The 20137-nt window shown below is 46.4% G+C and overlaps 8 protein-coding genes across 8 annotated transcripts; 2 read left to right on the top strand and 6 right to left on the bottom strand.

The window, feature by feature from the left end:
- Positions 1-1344: 1344 nt before the first annotated feature.
- N7495_006032 (casein kinase I) lies at positions 1345-2936 on the bottom strand (the record flags this gene model as incomplete). The annotated part of the gene is made up of 5 exons (XM_057208683.1): positions 1345-1928; positions 2005-2410; positions 2462-2610; positions 2671-2740; positions 2808-2936. The coding sequence occupies 5 exons, from the start codon at positions 2934-2936 to the stop codon at positions 1345-1347; spliced, it is 1338 nt and encodes a 445-aa protein (XP_057062457.1).
- A 1322-nt stretch (positions 2937-4258) lies between these two features.
- Positions 4259-5852, bottom strand: rtt106 (putative negative regulator of DNA transposition (Rtt106); the record flags this gene model as incomplete). The annotated part of the gene is made up of 4 exons (XM_057208682.1): positions 4259-4824; positions 4895-5251; positions 5309-5650; positions 5750-5852. 4 exons carry the CDS (start codon positions 5850-5852, stop codon positions 4259-4261), a joined length of 1368 nt encoding a protein of 455 aa, XP_057062456.1.
- Positions 5853-6211: 359 nt separating this feature from the next.
- On the bottom strand, positions 6212-7369 carry N7495_006030 (mitochondrial 54S ribosomal protein uL24m; the record flags this gene model as incomplete). Its single annotated transcript, XM_057208681.1, has 2 exons — positions 6212-6880; positions 6953-7369. 2 exons carry the CDS (start codon positions 7367-7369, stop codon positions 6212-6214), a joined length of 1086 nt encoding a protein of 361 aa, XP_057062455.1.
- A 4185-nt stretch (positions 7370-11554) lies between these two features.
- On the top strand, positions 11555-12460 carry rho1 (Rho family GTPase RHO1; the record flags this gene model as incomplete). The annotated part of the gene is made up of 5 exons (XM_057208680.1): positions 11555-11622; positions 11716-11743; positions 11837-12034; positions 12092-12226; positions 12284-12460. The coding sequence occupies 5 exons, from the start codon at positions 11555-11557 to the stop codon at positions 12458-12460; spliced, it is 606 nt and encodes a 201-aa protein (XP_057062454.1).
- A 795-nt stretch (positions 12461-13255) lies between these two features.
- On the bottom strand, positions 13256-15761 carry N7495_006028 (uncharacterized protein; the record flags this gene model as incomplete). Its single annotated transcript, XM_057208679.1, has 4 exons — positions 13256-14068; positions 14118-15305; positions 15357-15450; positions 15514-15761. 4 exons carry the CDS (start codon positions 15759-15761, stop codon positions 13256-13258), a joined length of 2343 nt encoding a protein of 780 aa, XP_057062453.1.
- Positions 15762-15921: 160 nt separating this feature from the next.
- Positions 15922-17299, top strand: N7495_006027 (methionyl-tRNA formyltransferase; the record flags this gene model as incomplete). Its single annotated transcript, XM_057208678.1, has 3 exons — positions 15922-16311; positions 16362-16489; positions 16555-17299. The coding sequence occupies 3 exons, from the start codon at positions 15922-15924 to the stop codon at positions 17297-17299; spliced, it is 1263 nt and encodes a 420-aa protein (XP_057062452.1).
- Positions 17300-17443: 144 nt separating this feature from the next.
- N7495_006026 (SDR family NAD(P)-dependent oxidoreductase) lies at positions 17444-18715 on the bottom strand (the record flags this gene model as incomplete). Its single annotated transcript, XM_057208677.1, has 10 exons — positions 17444-17469; positions 17527-17605; positions 17660-17722; positions 17781-17869; positions 17922-17973; positions 18043-18150; positions 18200-18262; positions 18311-18397; positions 18471-18615; positions 18666-18715. The coding sequence occupies 10 exons, from the start codon at positions 18713-18715 to the stop codon at positions 17444-17446; spliced, it is 762 nt and encodes a 253-aa protein (XP_057062451.1).
- Positions 18716-19167: 452 nt separating this feature from the next.
- Positions 19168-20068, bottom strand: N7495_006025 (glycosyltransferase family protein; the record flags this gene model as incomplete). The annotated part of the gene is made up of 2 exons (XM_057208676.1): positions 19168-19911; positions 19982-20068. 2 exons carry the CDS (start codon positions 20066-20068, stop codon positions 19168-19170), a joined length of 831 nt encoding a protein of 276 aa, XP_057062450.1.
- Positions 20069-20137: the final 69 nt, after the last annotated feature.

Genomic DNA, 20137 nt, shown 5'->3' with positions numbered 1-20137 from the left:
AATATGATTTGCAACGTAGATGTTTAGAAATGAGCTTATTGCAATCGTGGTACCTACGGGGCTAGTTAGGGCACAAACGCCCGAGCTCTACTTTAGGTACCTGTCGGGAGCTGTGCCCAATTTACACACTACTGCAACAATTATTCCCTCATAGAAAGACACGCAGTGTATTGTCGCCTACTCCGAAACTCGAAACCAGGAAAGCAGAATTATGTACGCTGAGGGCTGCGATGCGCCAAGAACGAAACCGAAGAACAGAAAATAACCAGAAAAAAAAAAAAAAAAAAAACAATGCTGTTTATGCCAAACACTACCATCAATACAACAAGAAAAGACTCGCTTCTAAACAGGAGCAAGAGAACAAGATCAAAAGCAAGATACGATTATAGACATGGAATAAATTGGAAGAAGGCAGAAACAAATCAGAACAGAGAAAAGGAAGCTCGGAAAGAGGGGAATCAAAGGACCAGGAGAGTATATGCAAGCGCGTCATTCCACGTCGCTTATGCAACAGGTTCAAGTGGCATCACAAAGCTGCTTGGAATCGACGACAAAGGGAATGGGGAACGAGTACGACAGTAAAGAGGGCAGAGCCTAGGAGAGACACGAAGAAATGGAATCAGTGACATGAAAATGCTTATCCTGCTTGAAGAGCAGTAGGATGAACAGAACATGAAAACCGGTGAACCGAGTCAATGATTCCACTTCTTTCGTCTTTTTTTTGGCCAACTCCAGGTCGATCTAATGCGCGGTTCAGGTTCAGCAAAAAAGCATCCAGCCCTGTTTCACACAAAGTCTACCATCTGAAAAGAAGCCACTGAGAAGGTATGAGATGTAGCTGGTGAAGGAAATCAAGGAAATCGATCCCTCGGCCCACCGAGGATGAGAATTTCGTATTAGATGGTGCACGTCAAGTATGATGACGATACAGACAAAAAGATCTTTTCCAAAGTTCGCCATTACCCGACCATGAAAAGAGTGATGAGACATAAACATCAAGAAAGGAATTCTACCCACAGTCGAGTTACAGTCGAATTTTGGGTCGAAAAGTCGTACAGGAAATTGGAAATGAGAGGATAAAAGGTGAAAGGGGGAGACAGGCCAAAGCAAACGGTGGGTAAGCCTTAAGAAAACCCTATGAATGCAGACCTTTGATAAATAGAACGAGAAGCATTCCCTGTCGACAAGCTTCGGCTTCGGCTGGTGGTCTCACTGCAGGCAGAAAAAAAAAGTGAGTAGGCCGAGTTCAATCCAGGACATGCTGCCGTTTCATTTCGATTCTTCGATCAACCTGTAATCGAGTATGAGCTGGCTGCATGAATTCTGGGTTAGACCTCAGCCGGATCACCTACCGCAGCAGAGAGCTTTCATTATCTTCTGGACGATAGTGGGCTGCGGTTCGTTGTTGCCTTGAACACCACCAGCGGGAGGGGCGTTCAAAGCAGGGTTGCCGGCGTTGCTGATACGACCGGGGAGGTGAGCGTTGGAGTTCTGGAACTGGGCGTGTGTTGAAGCGGTTGTGGTCATCGCATCATGGCCTGTACTTTGACGTTTCGGCTGGGCTGCCACAGCGGCGCTTGGGCGATCGCGTGTCTTTCCGGCTCCAGGCTTGACTGGGGATGGGGGCGCGGGCTGAGCTGCGTTTAAACGGTCAGCAGTCACACCGGGTCGTTGGCTACTGCGCAGGTGGTCCCTCGCATGAAGATCGCGTCCTGACGAACTCTGGTGTTGATGAAGATGAGCTTGCGAGGCATATAACTTGTAGTCCCAGCCACGGCCATTGTTCAGCTTCATCCAATCATATTCTCCATCCTCCACCTCTCCGGCGTTCTTGAGAGCTTGTGTCAACAGATCACGGCAGTAGTCATAGTCGGGTGTGTCCTCGAAGCCGAGGTTGCGAACGTAGCTCAGGTATTTGTTGAACTCTTCTGTGCCATAAGCTATTAGAGCAAGAAAAAAAAACAAAGGAAATAACAGAGAGAGAACAAAGTCGACTGCACTCACCGGGATATCCATCGCAAAGGTCTTTGATAACAGTAGTCTGCTTCTTCTCACCAATCTTCTCATACTTTTGCTTGTTGGTAGCAGCCTTCAGTCCCTGCCAGGGGAGACCACCGCGCAAGAAGTACATGAAGACATGTCCCAAAGCCTCCAAGTCATCACGTCGTGATTGCTCACGACCCAGATGTGTGTTAATACTCATGTAGCGAGCGGTACCGGAGAGAGATTTACGCTCGCGGTAGGGGATGTGCTGCTTAGTCTTGGGGTCACGATATTGCTTGGCCATACCGAAATCAACAACGTGAATGACATTGGCGGCCTTGGTGCCGGGACGACCAATGAGGAAATTGTCGGGCTTGATATCACGATAGATAAGGTTCTTCTCGTGAATTGTTTGCACTCGCGAGAGCTGGACAACGTTAGCTGAAGAGCGTATCAGGGGTTAAATATAAAGACGAACCATTTGCTTAGCAACCATCACAACTGTCTTGGTCGAGAAACGGCGGTTGCAGTGGTCGAACAGATCCTCAAGACTAGGGCCGAGAAGATCGATAACTAGGATGTTGTGCAAACCCTCCTGTCCGAAGTAGTAGACATTGGGTATACCAGCTGGAGGAAACAGTCAGCAAGCCAGACCAAAACAATAATCCCGAACAAGGAAGTACTCACGGCATCCAACCAAGATCTTGTAGGTTCGATACTCGTCACGAAGCTGAGGGGCATCGCTTTTGCGGGGTTCCTATTTGAGTCAGCATATCAAATCTCAAAATCTCAATTCGCAAAAAGTGGACAAGGACACTACGCACAAATTTGATCGCCACCTGCTGGTTATTCAAGAGATTTGTTCCTTCAAAGATAACACCAAAAGAACCTTCACCAATCTTCTTGCCCACGCGGTAGTGGACACCCACAACGTTCGATGAAGAGGAAGCCATTGATGCGAACTGTAAGAATTGCGAACAAGGAATCGAGGTTTTAGATCAAAGGCAATGGTACAAAAGTCCGTTGTACTGATCCGCGCAGGATCGGACGATGGGTTAAAATCAGTAAATAAACAAAGACTGGCTTTGTTACAGTCGGCCAAAGGCGACAGAATAGGAGGTTGGCGAATTAACCAGGAATCCCAAGTGATGTAGTTAAGTTCAGCTCGAAGAACAATGAGCTGGAGGATTAGAAAACTAGGCGTAGATTGCGGACCGGGGAGATTCTAAGTGGCAAAACACGGGGGAAGGCGACAGGAAAAAAAACAACGCTACAAGAGCTGAAGGAAATGAAGTTGAAGAGAGGAGCACCTGGGGTACTCGATGTCGAGTACGAGCCGCAGAGCTTGCAAAGTTTGAAGGGAAGTTGAGGGGGGGTTGAGAAGAGAGAAGGGGAGGAAGAAGGTTGAGAGGAGAAAGGGAGCGGAGTGTATTGGAAGTGTATTTGATACCCAAAAGAGACTGGGGGACGTAGTAACCATGCGGGTTACAAGTGGTAAGATACCATACTTACAAACAGTACCCGATTATGAGTTAGACTAATTATAATTATTGTAATGAGCATTGACTTGAAATATCTGCATGAAACACCAATTGGCGCGTCTAGGGACCTGTAAAAAAAAAAAAAAAAAAGGGTAAAAATTGGTTGTTGTTACCTGCATACACTGTTTCTGTTTTCCCTCTTTTTTCGTTTACATCAAATATGAGAAGTAAGAATTGAGGAATAAATTCGGGCTCGGACGGATTGAAGCTAAAGCCTAAGAAGGCCTAAAGTTGTAATAGTTAAATTCCCCCCCCCCCCGTTTTTTATTTTGGTATTTTTCCCTTGTTTCTCAAAATTACAAGTACCTTACATTACAGTTAGTCCAGGGGAAAAATACCACATCAGACTCGGCCTGGAATGTATGTACTTCACGTATATTGGCTACTACCTAATGAATAATCATATCTTCACTTCGTTCTTCTTGAAATAAACCATCAAAAGTAAGTTGCATTATCTCTGTGGCAAAGATGATTTCCCCTACATATCGTATTTGACATGTCCGGAAAAGGACCCACTAATGGAGCGATCGTTGGACGCTTCACTACAACGAGATACGGTGTATCTTTCCGAACTTACCTAGATGGGAAGTGTATGTTTCATCTTGCTAGAAAGCAGGTATATCCGTGTAAACAGATGTCATGGGAAGATTCAATTTTAGGGATATTGAATTTTGGAGTCTTATGGGGAAAATGTCAGATCCACGATCCCCTACCCAGCCTTAAATACAAATAGGCTATTTTTCGGCAATATCTTCGGCTTCGATGCCCAATTCTTGTTGAATGAGATCATCATCTCCGTCATCATCTTGGTCGGCATCTGCCATTTCCTCTTCATCAGAATCTTCTTCGCTGCTTGATCCACTTCCTTCACTCTCGGCATCACTGCCTGGGTCGTAGTCCTCTTCATCTTCTTCCTCCTCGTCCTCCAGTTCCAGGTGGGCTTTCTGTAGCTCGCTTTCTTCCTCCACGGGTGCTTCATCTGTCCCGTCAATACCCTGACTCTTGTTATTGTTAACATTGTACACCTTCGCGCGTCGAGCGTCGGCCAAGCTGGAATCCTGCAGTCCGTGGCGTCTAATGTAGGTGTCAATTCCATCAAAGTTTTCCTGATCGACCATAGAGAACTCAAATTCCATATTGTCTTCCTCTGTGCCGTTACGAGGACGAGCCACGATGTTGAGATTGAATGTTCGCTGAAGGACAGACGTATATGAAACGGATTCAATGGTGTCAAATGAGAAGAACAAAAGCGGTTTCTTGAAGGCAAATAAAATTCCAGTTGACAGAAGGAAGAGATAACCTAGAAATCCATGTCAGAGAAGGTAAACTGAAAAAGACAAATAAGGTTATATGCTGTAGAAATTGCTTACCCTCTTTACTACCACGGAACGCCTTGACGTGATATGCCTTCTCACCCTTGCGGTGGGCCTCCGGTGTGGAACTAGCAAACTCATTCGGGTCAGGCCTGATAACCTGGGTGTTGGGCAAGTTGTTATTCAACATCCTTCGGATGAGCTCTTCGGCACTCTCGCCCTCACCATGGCCGAGCTGTTGCCCTGACCCAGAGAAAGCTGCTTTTGCCGGCCCGTCGGCCACTGTGAATACCATACAATCTGCAGCTGTAACACCTTCAGGTGGCGGTGTGATTCCATCGGCATACTCGGGGATGATGCAGAAGTTGAATTGTTTCTGTGTCTTCTCTGGTACAGGAAGACAGAGGACATGACCTAGAATGTAGATAAATTAGTATAGTACTTGACACTCTTGTCTGATTATAGACTCACGAATTTGATCCATCGGCACACCGAATTCTACCTCCTTGGTGCTCTGATTCTTCGCACGAAGGAGATTTTGCCCAGCAATTTCGAGCATGAGCTTCTTGCGCTGCGGCATCGCGAACGATATATCCTGAACATAGAATTCTACCGATACGTCTGCGGCTTTCACATCAGTGAACACATGTGCATTCGATCCAGAAACACCATTTTGTATTTTGCGCTTCTTTGACGCAGGGCCGTCGCTTGGTGGCGGCCCAGCAAGTGGGAGGGTAGTGGTAGTCCTGGCCAGCAGAGACGAGGTGTAACGAGCAAGGTCTTCGAACAGAGGTGCATGTTGAGGTGTTTTTCCTGAGTGATTGAGACAAGTAGTCAGCATCTGGTTCGAAAAAGTTCGTTTTTTTTTTTTTTTTTCGAGATAGGCGTGGTCATATAAGCTAGTTTACGCACCGATCGCATCATAGACTCTTTTTTTGAGGGCGGGTTCTGTCGCGAACGCTTCTTCAATTGCGACCAAGGGCACGCTTGAAGAATTTATCGATGCAAATGCCATATGGAGTGCAGCTGCTCAGAGAGTGGTACGAGCAGTGCAAGAAAGGATTGGCGGAGATTCAAGAATGGTGTCCCAGGTCCCAGCCGCGGAAGTTACCCTCCCCTGGCGGACCACGTATCGGCACTGACGAACCTATGATAAACTAATGTATATGAAACGAAAAATGAGAGATAATTTTGTAAAAATGCAGGAAGATGTAGAAAAATATGAGAATACAAAAATATTTGATAATTGCACCCTGGATGTAAACTTGAGTCTCAAAATTCAATACTAAAATACAGTTAAATTTGTACAATTCGCTATCTTTATGAAGAAGAACAGCACTCCTTGGCACACCATTGTCTTTGCAGAGCAATTCCCTAGGCCTTGACCTTTTTCGCCTTCTTAGGGCTCTGGCTCGACTTAGGCTGGTTGGAGCTCAAATATTGGTTAATGAACTCCTTCGTCTCCTTAGCCATGATAACGTTTCCATCCTCATCCAATCTTGCCTTCTTCACTGCTGCACCTTGAATAGCTTGAGACGCAATCTTCTCTCCGCGAGGCGTAAGCAAGCGCTGGCTCGCAAGGTATTCCTGTCGGTACTCCTCCAAAACCTTCTGTCGCACATACTCGGGCTCGTGGCGAGTTCGGAATCTGGAGTATTTGTTTCGAAGTTCATCAATAACCGTAGATGGGAAAGGAGGTTCTTGCATAGATGGAACCCAGGTTATATCGTCGACTTCGATTCCTCGTGTATCGGAATCCAAGTCTTCCTCAGCTGGTGCTGATTCCGTGGGCCAGGGAATTTGAATGTCACTGCCACCGACGTAGCGGGTATAGCGAGGAAGTTTGCTCCAGTTCTGTCGATTGATCTTGGGTTTACCAGCGTAGATATGCTGTATAATTTTATCCCTTGTCACTCCAGTCACGGGATCCATCAGGGCCGGGACCAAGCGAATGTTGTCAATTGGTACAGGCATGGGCTGGGCAATAGTATCGCCTTGTGCTCCTAGAGAGAGTTTGGCCCATTCAGGGAGAACAACGTCGGACTAAGTGAGAGCAGCTAGTAAGTGGTCATGTTCATGTTGAGATAAATAGCATGAACGCGGGACGGGGCGTACCATGTTGAGATCCTTGATAATAACCGTCTCACTCTCCCGATTTACCTGCGTGATTTCATTGATCTTGCCGGTGTCACGACCTTTGATAATGACGACTCGATCTCCTTCGGCAAAGGGAATATACTTCCGCCGCAGGTGCTTGGGAATCCTCGGAGGAGACACAAGGTTCTGGTTTACAGCACCATAAGTCATGGCCTCGAGTCCGGAATCCCGCTTAGGAGCCAGATTGCCTTTTTCCCAGTCCTCCCAGCGGGCTTTTTGAGCATCCTTGAGGGCGCCAACCACGTTCAGAGCATATTCCTTTCGTGTCCGAAGGACGTCCTTGCGATCCACCAATTCCGCAGCTTTTTTGGCTCTGTAGACCTTCTTTTGTGCCTGTTTGCGAGCAGTTACTGTCCGTTGAATGATCCTCTGCATCTTGAGGGTTGGTGGTCCCGCAATGGCTGAATGTTGTCGCTGCTCGTCAACATTTGACCACTGCGGACGGAAAATTGCGGCCGCGTTTTGATCACGTGCTGTTGGTAATTATGCTTAGATAATCCACTTTATTATGTAATTAGTTAAAGGGAATTGATATTTAAATAATATTTAGTTAAAGAAATAAAGTCGGCTCTGAAGACATCTTCCAGTCTGATCTCATCATCTACTAAATACATGATTCAAGACCTTGAAGACACCACCCGTCGAGCAGCTAGCTACACTGAACCGCAGATACGTTTTTCTAATTGTTTTTTATTTTTCCTTTATTCGTCTCCTACAAATGACGATTTCGATAGGTCTTTCAATGTCTTGAATTAGGCGTCTTTTAGATGATGAAACTAGACCAAATGATCTTTCTAGTTCCGATCTCGACAAGTAGTTTGATTTTTTTTTTTTGAATGATTGGTCTGTGCATCGAGTGATTGAACCGTTCAAATCGTCTTGTAATCGCTAAAATCAAGCGCCTCTGGTGGCCGGACATATTTACTATCAAACTATCAAAGAAATCATCTTTTTGGACCGAATCAACATTTGCGACCATCAGATTCGACATCTCCTTCCTATATAGACGCTTCAAAGAACACAATAGTCTATGTCTAATAATTGGAATTGATGGTATACAAAGTAAGCATACAAATTGGGATAATATCATGGTCTCTGTATATATGTTAGAGTCCTACAAATAGAACAACCATCTAGAATCAATGTAAGAATTTTCCCATTCGCTGGCGAATATTGGCTCAAAAATGTGTTCGAAGCCAATCTAGTTTCAGGTTAGTCAGTAGTTATAACCTTGGAAATCAACATCTTTCGTTGCACTTTTGGTTTTTGATCGAAGTGTATGGAGGTAAAAATGAGGCCTACGCTCTTATACTCCGAGCACGTGTTAAACATCCCAGTGTGAAATTCTGGAAATGACGAGATATAATTTCTCAATCAATTATTGACATTAACTTCCTAAAGACACGAGGGGTACGTATGTGATAATCAGGTGCTCTGTAGTCTGGGCGTATAGAATCATGACAATACGCTTCTAAAGTTTGGTATACTAAGCTCAACCTTGGAGGAGATCTTGGTGATTAAATTATGAACCCATAATCGTTGATGGTACCTGGGATGACGGAGGGCTGAGATCGATATTGTGATATCAATTGATAAATCGCTCTCTCATGCCACCTCCTACAACCATCTGAACAGAGTTTGAATGCCTGTTTCCTCAATGGATGTTTTGTAAGGGTTCAAAATTATGAAATCTTCGTCTTGTCCACACTTCTTCCATGCTGACTGTATCGTCGACCTACTGTACCCATCAATATGACCGTGATTTGCCGAGAGAGACGCACACGGACGTACCTTGGTAGGTATACTTCGATTCTTCAGCTTTTCCATCCAACAAGGCGTCTTTCATTGATAAATACGAGAGTCATATCCGGGTACTTGATTCTGCGGCCATGCTATTGAGTGAGGCTGTATTAGGCACCTCAAGTCACGGTAAGGTCAGCTACCTAGGTACCAAAGTAGGTATCTATCTCCAAGGTTCAACAATTCCATCCATAGTCAGCTCTTCACAGGTTTGCGATGGACGTCACGCGGGGTTGCTTCTGATCATCTATCACCTTGTTTTCCGTCAGAAAGTTATTTTTGTTGAGTTTTTAAACGCGTTTACGATTTGACGCCTTGCAGGAATAGACAAATCTTAAGCACTTGCTGTTGGAAAAAGAAGCTATGGGTGACTTTCAAGGTTGGAACGAAGATCGTATAGACTTATAGCGCCAAAATTAGAAAATTGGCGAAACTAGCCCAGCGGATGAACTATCTCAATTGATACCCAGGTAGTTTGCTCAAAGTATGCTCAGCAGAATCTCTAGTTGAGATCGATGGGGAGTACGGCAGTTCTCCAGGACTGCATATCCACAGAGCTCCACCGTTTTCAAGAGCCTTACGAGAAAACCGACATCCACAAATTAAGTGTGTTACAGAATTCTCCACCACCTTAGCCCTCTTAGTTGTCCGAACAGATACATCATACGTGGTAATGCAGCCAAAAGCGAACCAACCAGGGGGCAGCCAAGGTACTCAGGCGGAATCGCAACCGAGGGACATGCCGAATGCGCTGCGGCCAAGGTCCTAACTGCAGCACAGCTCCGAAATCTAAGTAGCTCGTCTATAAAGTCTAGACGGTGGGGACGTGAGAGGAATAGGATGAAGTCTGGTCTCCGGAGATTGTAAATACGCGGATGTTAGTGGACTAGCCAGAATAAGTATGGGTCAAATGTGAGGAGAGCAGGCCGAGACCCGGTTGATCGACATGTGTGACACGTACGTTCATCTCACAACTGGGGTATTGTCCTATGGAAGGTAAAAGTGGAGTATCATGTACCTACAGGTACTAGTTGGGGAGATGAATGGTTAGCTACTATTCCACAAGCTGAATGACTACCAAGTACAAAGCTGTGGGGCCGTGCCTCTCGATCGGGGGGTTGTGGCTTTCGTTAGTGTGGATAATTAATGAGAAGAGAGTACTCCGTAAAAAGAAAAACCAGAAAAAGAGGAATCAGATACTTCCATAAAACCGAGGGGAGTTAGGAAGTTGAGCAGATGGAGCAATCATATGAAAGGTACAAGTGATAGTTCGTTGACCAGTCAGAACGCTAGAGAATAGTCGCATCCACCCTCAGCCCATAATCCATTACTCATAACTCATAGGTCCAACTCCTTTTCCCGTACAATATATTCTCGGAGAGGATTTCGGCCCCTTCGGTTTCAAGAAGAACAACAATTGGATCCACCATGGAAGATTAGCCCACAGTAAAGGACTCTAGTGATCCAGGGGAAAGTCAGAGCTCAGATGTAATTTAGGATATGTTGATTACTCCGTATGTTGATGTTGATTAGCCCTAACAACAAAAGGAGAAAAGACAAACTGAATACTCTATACGGTATCGGTATCGGCGATAAACAATTTGGGTCAAGCTTTGACATCTGTTTCGGATGAGCGGGCACCATTTCGTGACTGTTAAGACGATCAAATCCTTATATTGATACCCTGAGAATAGTATCTCCCCAAGCACTTTGTAGTTATAACTAGATTGATGATCCCTTTCTCTATTTTTCTTCTTTTTTATTTTTCCTTACTCAATGTACTAATTTTGGCTTATCCGAGCTGAGATGGTAGTTGCAAAATACTTCAGTAATCATTTAGAATAATAAGGAACCATGGAACAGAACAGAAGAGAACAGCGCTTCCAAGGTTCTATTTGAGAAACCCATTTCACTTGATTATAGTGGTACCTGGATAGCAACTCGCACAGATATACTAGATATGATCCCTGTACACAAGCCACACTTGGCCATTCAAAAAGGTTTCCAAGGCAATCTGCGGTCTAAAACCCCTTTCTATGATATCAGGATCTTCCATGGCATAACTCGTGTTATCACAGCCACCGTGGCTGTGTGGACCCTCCATACTCCGTGTATTCTCCGTAACAAGGATACACATATCCTCGTAACGCTGGAAGGGAGCTGAAAGGTTATCTTAATTAGAGTAAGCAATAGCAATTATGGTAATTAGTCGGAAGTGTCAGGAACAATGAAAACCATGGTTGAATATATCAGGGGAAATTAGAGGGAGAACAGGAAAGAAGGAAAGAAGGAAAGAAGGAAAAATAAAAATAAAAACACGAACAATACATACAGTACAAGATCCGGTACCACAACAAATACACCGATAATACCTAATACCAGTACACCGCCCAACCTCCCAGTCTGGCCTTCTCTTGCCTCAAAGTCATCAATCATTCTTTCCATCCTTCACTCAAAAAAAAATTAATCTCTCACCTGTACCTTGAGAATACCACAACCCTCAAATCCGTCGTTATTTCCATCGTTAAGTTCTAAGTTAATAAACACGCACAGTATGTGTTGACCCTTTTCCTTTTCCAACCCCCCCCCGGCAACTGAACTTGTCCCTTTCCCATCAACCCTCACCTCCCCCTTTCCCTCCCCGCTTTATCTCTATCCATCTTCCATCACTCTCAGAAATTATCTCCCCAACCGCCTGATTCGGGTCTTTGATTTCTCCTTTTCAACACTTCATTCGATACTGACCCGTTGTGTTTCAAGATGGCTGAGATCCGTCGCAAGCTCGTCATCGTTGGCGATGGTGCCTGCGGTAAGACCTGTCTGCTCATGTAAGTTGAACCTCCCTGGCATGTTAAATGCCCCTCCAAAACCCCTTGAGTTCTACATCGATTTCAGTTAACTAACCGTCTTCTCCCTGATAGTGTTTTCTCGAAGGGCACCTTCCCTGAGGTAAGCTCCCGATCCCGATCACATGCCCTATCGCGTGAAAGATAGCCGCCGGTTTCCTAATGAGGTAAATTCTGATTCGTTCTTCTAATCTAGGTTTACGTCCCCACCGTCTTCGAGAACTATGTTGCCGATGTCGAGGTTGATGGCAAGCACGTCGAGCTCGCTCTTTGGGATACTGCTGGTCAAGAAGATTACGACCGTCTCCGTCCCTTGTCATACCCAGATTCTCACGTTATTTTGATCTGTTTCGCCGTCGACTCTCCCGATTCTCTCGACAACGTCCAGGAGAAGGTGCGTTTTCGCAGTCATTTCACGCGCATTGGAGACCAACGCTGACATGTTATGCAGTGGATTTCCGAAGTTTTGCACTTCTGCCAGGGTCTCCCCATCATCCTCGTTGGTTGCAAGAAGGATTTGCGCAACGACCCCAAGACTATTGAGGAGCTCAACAAGACCTCCCAGAGCCCCGTCACTGCCGAGCAGGTATGTTGAATTTCCACAGTCCAATCAACCCAAATTTTACTAATGCATTCTTCACAGGGTGAGGAGATCCGCAAGAAGATCGGTGCTTACAAGTACCTTGAGTGCTCTGCCCGAACCAACGAGGGTGTCCGTGAGGTCTTCGAGTCTGCCACTCGCGCCGCTCTGATGAAGGTTGGCAAGGGCAAGAGGGGTGGCGACAAGGAGGGAGGCAAAAAGAAGTGCTTGATCCTGTAAATTACCCCCAAGCCGTTGAAAAGGGCCGGCTCGAGCGAAGATATCTTCCAACGGTCGAGAGTCGGGGCTAAGATTTGATTCCTCTTTTTCATCCCTCGGGGATTGGTGCTGCTCAGCGTGCAAGCAAAGTTGGAATTATGTCAAACGGCCCGGATAGCCTGAGCCTGTGGAATCATCGTGTGTTTCTTTTCCCATGCTGGTCTTCCTTGCGTTTATCTTTTTGCCTTTGTTTTGCAGAATTTGTCTAGGGAGGCGTTGTCATCATAACCCTGTGGGCCTTTCTTTTTTTTTCCAGTCTCTCTTCCCCTTACCCCCCCCCTCTTTACACCCTCCAATCTGACACCCGTGGATCACAATGACAAAGTTGCCCGCTCGTGGCAGTATAAACATGAAATCAACAAAAAAAACACGAGGATCCCCGACTCCTCTAGCGGTTGCGAGTTTTGGGCTGATCCACTTCTTTCCCGTGGATCTCGCCCTAGTGTGATGATAGATGATTCCCCTTTCCCGAGGATATCTCCCTCTGCGCAAAGAGCTTTGATTTTGATTTTCCTTTATTGTTGTTACCCTAATGCATGAACACCCTTTTTGATAGTCTTCTCCTTGGGCCTATTCGTCATTGAATCTAGATACAAGATCTTTCTTTTTCCAAGATTATAGAGAGTAGTTATGCCTTATAGAAATATTAGACGGAAACGCGCATCCGACGCGTGGTCCCATGACGCATACACCCCCACAGTACTTAGAAAGCCCAAGACAAGAGCTCACATGATGTTTTGATTCCGCGGAAAGTATTCAACGATTTAACCGCAGCAAACCCTCAACGTACCGACGGGGGTCTAGACCGAGCCCGTCAACAAATTTGGAAGGAGTGATATCAGCGCGGCTAGAACCAAAGTTATAAGTTGCACCGCCTAGGTCGCGGAGAAGGCGTCCACCACTACTTATACGTGCATGGCCAGTGGTGGGGACGTAGTCACTCGCTCTCCGGACAAGGAAAGCTTCCTGTGGCTGGAGCAGAGGGGGAGACGAAGAAGAAGGGGGTTGAGACGGATCTTCTCCATCTGCAACGGATGAAGATGTGGTTGATAGGGCTTGCGTCTGGGGTGGCTGAGGGATGCGGACCCAGAGAATCCACCAGCCACGATTTGTTTTGCAGGTGCGTTCTAGTTCGTGAGGTCTAGAGCGGGTGTCGACGTATGTGGATAGGATGCGGTGGTGAATTGCCAGGCTCTCGAGACGGGACCATTGGGGTCTTGTGCTTGGTGCAGAGGGTGAAGAGGAGGGTGATCGAGGGGAATTGGGGAGTTGGGGTGATTTTGATAAGAGGATCAGGGCTGGGATGTTGGGGATTGAGGAGCGGATGGTTAGATTTGATGGGTCGTATACTAGATCGTACATTGGCTGCGAGCGACCTGAGAACCGCTTGTTTGGGTAAAAGGTGCTTTCCCATGCTGGGAAGCGGGAGAGGACTGTTTCTGGGGATGTGGATCGCAGGAGAGGCTTTTGGAGGGGGCCTAGCTGGTGGTGGATGCTTGAGTATAAAGATGGTGATGATAGTGATGTGGTCTCCGGATCGAATAGAAACGTGAACATGAATGGTTGGTGCTGTGTAAGTTAGCAACTGCTTTTGTGCATTCAGAAGTAAGTAGCTTACGACGTATATCACTGCTTCAAGCCTTCTCTTTGATGGTGTATCAGCCAGCTGCACATGAACAGACCGGTGGATTATGCGGGTCTTTGGTTTGCCGCTGTCTGGTTCGGACACAGGACTTCTCTCTTCTAGATCGTCCAGTATGTCCAAGTCGTCACGAGGCCCTAGGATAAATCGGCCTATCGTCTTTGTTTGATTTCTGGATTCACTGGATTGGGATGAACTTTCTTGCGAGGCTGATGCAACGTTGTCTACGGCTGTTGTAGAAGGTGTTGCTGGCTTCCCAGGAAGTGGAAGATTCCAGGACGTACCATATCCCAGTGTCAGATATTTCATGACATTCTCGGCTGCAAATACAGAGCTTTGATCAGTAGGCTTTGAAGGTTCGCTTGCATGGGCCTCTGGAACTGATTCCGGCACTGCCATCACTAGTGGACGAGGGATTCTTGGAGTAAAGCTGCGCTCTGAAGTAGAGGGATGCGCAGCTTTAGCACTTCTAGACAGCTCCCTCCCTCTATGTCTTCGTGGATTTCGTCGGCGCAAAGAGTGAGGGTCCCGTCCTACGCCGTACGCTGTATCTCCATACCGGTAGATCAATTCCATCCAGTGTGACAGATGAACCAGAGAGCGCCGAGATATGGCATTGACGCCCGAGAAAACTACACCGTCGGCAGGCCGAGGATCAATGTCCAGGCCGAGCCATGAGCTGTCACCATCGGATCGAGGGATGTGGGAGTCCGTAACTTGTACAGTAGGGTCTCCAAATCTCGACACAATGAGATCTACGACCCCATCGGTTCGAGCGACAAAGTCTTCGAGAACCTCTCTCTCGCCGCTGCCCCATTCTTCCTCTCCGACACCAATGCCTAATTCTCCCCCAGCGGCAAGTTTAATTCCATTGTAGATTTCAACACCAGGGTTACCGGTGAGGAGGATCTCCCAATTCCACGCAAATTTCTCCCAGAAGCGCTCTAGGAAGAGACAAAACGACGATCTACCAACAAGGCTGTATAGACTGGTTAAAGAGAAGTCATGGAGGAGTAGGAATATCGAGTTCGCACGGCGCAGTTGCTGGATGAGCAGACTCGGATGTCCCATTTCCCTTGATGAATACTGGAACTTGGGGGCGTCTGAAGGGCCGGTCGAGGATGACAGGGTTGATTCCACGGGTAATCGGGTTAAATCCATAGACTAGACGGAGCTGAGCTTGGGAGATCACGATTTAGCATTAGATATACATACGGCAACAACCCACCAATCCTTCTCCAGTTCAAGAAGAACGACGCGTGTCTTATCGGTCTCAACATATTCCAGTGGTTTTCCAGATGAGAAGTTACTATATGAATGAAGCTTATAAGCAATGGATTCAAACTACAAGCTTGGATGTGATGATTCCCACTTGGAAAAGTTCACTATACCCTGCGCCAGACCTACCTGGCGCAGCCTTTCATTCCTACCCTCATCTTGAAGCTTGATTCCCTCCTCCTCGGTAGTCGAGCGTTCGGTATGTTGCAGATGGCCCGATCTCGAGGTGTAGAACACGATCTGGTCCTCGATCGTCTCATCGGTGGGTCCGAGGGTTGGGTTATATATAGCGAGGAAGGAGAGCTGGGCGGGGATCACCGAATCATGGTCACTTTCCGGCATGGCATCGTCAGCACGTGTAAATCACACTCCCAGCGCATGTATTCACGAGTTAAGTGAGGGGAGAAGTGGGACCGATGATGTTGATATCACGTGCCTAATCGATAAGGCAACACAAACCTGGAGCTTCATGATTTAGTTGACAGCTTCTATACAGCACGGGATGTTTGTTGTTCGTAGTTCAGGTGCTTTTGCACTTTTTAGGAATGCATGTTCAGTTCAAAGACCAGCCTGCCGATTCCTTGCTACCAAATCTTACGATCCTCTCCGGATTCTGTTTTGCGGCTCTGACAGCTTTAGCATTGCATCATTGAAAGCACTCCACGCTTATTCATTGCAAAATCCAAATCATATCGCCTCTATAGATGTGGTTTGTCGACCGGGAAAGCGTGTTGGAAGAGGATTGAAGGAAATTCGTGAAGGTGAGTCGAGCATAAAGTACCCCAATTGGAGCTCTGTGGCTCTGACCTATAGCTTGCCAGTCCCGATCAAGCAGGTTGCATCGGATCTCTCACTCCCAATTCATGAGATCAACACATTTACTGGATGGACAGTAAGTTTCCCTCACCTTTAATTGCTTCTATCACTCATCAACCTACCTAGCCGCCGGTCACTTTAAACGGTCCTATCAATTTGATCATTGCCGTGTCTTTTGGACTTTTTGTACCCCCACGTCTTTTGAAGGAAGCTACCTACGGTGGGTTGAATGTACATCCCTCAATACTCCCAGAGTACGTGAGATACGACATGAATAGGTCTCAGCCCGGAATCCATACTAACCATGACGAATCTCTAGCCTCCGTGGCCCAGCACCGCTACATCATACTCTTCTAGCTGGACGAACCACAACCGGAGTGACATTACAAACTTTACACCATGAGAAGTTTGACAACGGCGCAATTCTAGCCCAAACACCGGCACCTGGGTTCGATATTCCAAACCCCGAAAGCTGCACGTTAGATGATCTGGGCAAGCTAGTTGCTCCTAAAGGCGCAAATATATTGATAGAGGGCATCAAAAATGGTCTCTTCGTACCACCAGTCAAGGAGGTAGGATGGAACTGCACTGACTCCAAAACCCTTATCCACGCCGGAAAGATCATGCCGGAAGACCGACATATCGACTGGATGGATTGGACGATGGCCGACCTAAACCGACACCACCGAGTCCTTGGAAATCTATGGACTAAGACCCTTGCTGAAATAAAACCAGGAAATGGAGATGGTGTGGAATCTTTCAGCCAAAAGCGGATGTTTATAACTGATTTTGAAGAAGTGGATATACCAGCTGGATGTGAATCTTTTGCTTTGGTCCCTGGGTTGCCATTCACTAATGCTTCTCATCCCGTTGGGCCGAAGAAGGGGAGAGAACTTTACGTATTCACCCGCGATTGTAAGCTGTTGCGCATCAATCAAGTCAAGGTGGAAGGTGATAAGCTCGCTGAAGGACTTCGCGCTGCGATCAAGGCTCATCTATTTGGGGATCATTCTATTAAGTTGGGTGATGCAGTTTTTACGCCTTTCCGCAACCCTCTTGCGTGACCATGAAAGCATATGTGACACATGTCGATGTGAAATGTAAGATATGAGTTTATTTAGATGTAGTTGTAATTGACATCCCATTCATACCTATGTACTACCTACTACCCACCTATGGATACTGTCAAGATGTGGAATCGTGGCAGGCTATTGCAAAAGTCCAAATCCTGAGTCTGAGAGAGGAAGAAGGTTAGATTCGTGAGACTTGCAGGATAATCAGGCAATCATACCAATTCGGATAGCCTGTCCAGTCATAGAGGAGCTCTTTGCAAGAGTTAAGAACATTTCTGCGGTATCATCGAGATCGGGCTTCATAAATATTGATTAGCGCTTGAAACATCAATCTTCTTTTTGTAGTCGTACCGCCTGTTTCAGTATCGTCTTCGCCTCCCATTTCCCGATACTTTCCTGAGGGAATGACTTGCCCTACTTCTGTAAGCAACGTCTACTCAACCCCACTCTCAATTCATCGGTTTGGACGTACCCATTCAGTAAGCAAGAGACCAGGTACTATGGCATTGATACGGATCTTTGGGCCCTGGGATGAAGCGAGGCACTTCATGAGGTGAATCACTGAGAATGGCATTAGCTGGGCAGTTCCAAAGCTTTGAGAGTTTAAACATACAGGCTGCCTTGCTCACGCCATATGGAATGCTGCTGCCGCTCGGAATGATGCCCTGATCGAGAGAAGTGATTAGCCGCTGTGGATGCTTTGATCATACCTATGTAGAGATGTGATATCTTACAGCAATTGAGGCAGTAATAATGAAGGCACCGCCATCAGGGTTAGCATTGAAAGTAGGTAGAGCAGTCTTGAACAGGTGAAGGGCGCTCTTGACGTTGACATTCCAGCACTGCATCGTTAGCTCAAGGAACAGGATTTTTAATGGGGGAGATAATCACTTTATCCCAGTCTGCATCATCCGTTGCATCTAGATCGCCATATTGGGTCATCTTTGTCCATCCCTATTTATTGATCAGCGTCGGACATGAAGCTCTGACCGAAAGACGAACGGCGTTTGAAATCACGACATCCAACCCTCCCAACTGTTCAGTTGCAGACTTGACGGTATTGATGCAGTCGCTAGTTATTCCTGCATCCTAATACGAAAGATCAAATTCCAAGATTAATATTGACTCGTGCCCTCGCATGAAGACCTGCCGGGAATCTTACACCTTTGACAACAACCGTCTTGACATTATACTTGCTTGCTATATCTGCAGCAAGTGTATCCGCAGCATCCTTATTAGAATGGTAGTTTATTGCGATATTGCTTCCTTCGGCGGCAAACTTTTGGGCTACAAGAGCACCTAGTCCTCTGTTTGGCCATTAGTGGTTTTGATTATATATTTCCAGTGTGGAGTGTACCGTGAACCACCGGTAACAAGAACGTTTCGACCTTTGAGCGAGTAGGGCATGATTATTGGATCTCAGGGATGAGGTGAATTTAGGTAATAGCCCAGCAGGTTGAGATGTAGTAAAATATATTTCTTGGGAGATATGGATTAACCCCGCAGTACGTTCTCGTCGGACTGTCCGATTAAAATGCGGCAGAGGCGGCTTTGACTCCAGAGACGGCAATAATCGGTTTCTCTCAGACAACCTGGCGATCTCAGGACGCTTTTCCTAATTCTATTCTTAGGTTATAACCTTGGAACATTTGCTAGAAGTGTGATTTCCCAGGGCTGATCAGTCCCCATAAGTACGAACAGACAGAGAATGCCTTCTTCATAACATACACACACCGTTAGTAAGAACATCTATCTTTAAAAGAACATCCGTAAAAATCGGCGCTGTTGAAAGTAACCTTCATAGACATACGTGTTTAAAAATATATCAGACGCAGTGGACGATACTCGTGAAGGAAAGCTCATGCTAGACGTCGCCCCGCTAGCATTTCTGTGATCTTCGGAAAATCATTTGGGTCAAAGACAACCCAACCGGCGTGAATGGTGCGCTTCATGCCCCACCAAGCACGACGACCTGCAATTTGAGGCCACTGAACAAGAAAAGTATCTGCAAAGGGAAGTACAAGCAAACCCGTGGTGCTTAAACTGCGAGTTCGAGTCCATGACTCAACGTAAATAGTGTCCAATCGGGGGTACTTGTACCAAGACGAGCCACCGACAAATAGGAAGAATCGATAGATCTTAGCGGCGATAATCATACATAATGATACGGCGGGTCCATTGGCGACAATCAAGTCCGGGAAAATCGAATGGTATCGAGGAGAAAGCTTAACCTGGCCAGGGTACTTTCTAATAAGAACAGCCATGCACGAAATAAAGCAGATGATTGTCGAGAACGGAGCAGTCAAATAGGACTGGTGCACTTTACGGGCTCGTGGAATTGTCACGACGCTGAAGGATCCGCCAGGTTTCATCTCGTTCTCGAAGGTTGCCGCTTTATCTGCGCTCAAGTGATCACCAGATGTGACGACGTAAGTTCGGTGAGTCCGTTTATCAAACAGGGCGTGTCCATGAGACATCATACGGAACATTTCAGCGGTATGACCACCACTTCCTAGCACAATGAGTATGTGGGATAGTTCCTGGCGCTGAAGAGGGACTTGGCCTTTGCCATTGTGCGAAATAAGAAGGCAAACAACGATGAGCTGAAGGGGCCATGGATCAGCTCAAAATGACTCGAATCATCATCATCATCATCAAAATAGATATGCGTACGATTGCGGAGAAAAATAAACCGATTCCAATGAAAGGGAGGATCTTGCCAACGGATTTACCAAGTTCAATCAGAGTATCGTTGATCATGCTGCAAAAGAAAGCGTTAACAAAGTCCAGCAGTAGCAGAACTAGAGAAGAGGTCCCGACAGGTAGTGG

This window comes from Penicillium taxi (assembly GCF_028828555.1).
Source record: "Penicillium taxi strain IBT 34144 chromosome Unknown utg000004l_segment0_segment0, whole genome shotgun sequence".
Taxonomy (NCBI): domain Eukaryota; kingdom Fungi; phylum Ascomycota; class Eurotiomycetes; order Eurotiales; family Aspergillaceae; genus Penicillium; species Penicillium taxi.
This window is presented reverse-complemented; position numbering and strand designations above follow the sequence as displayed.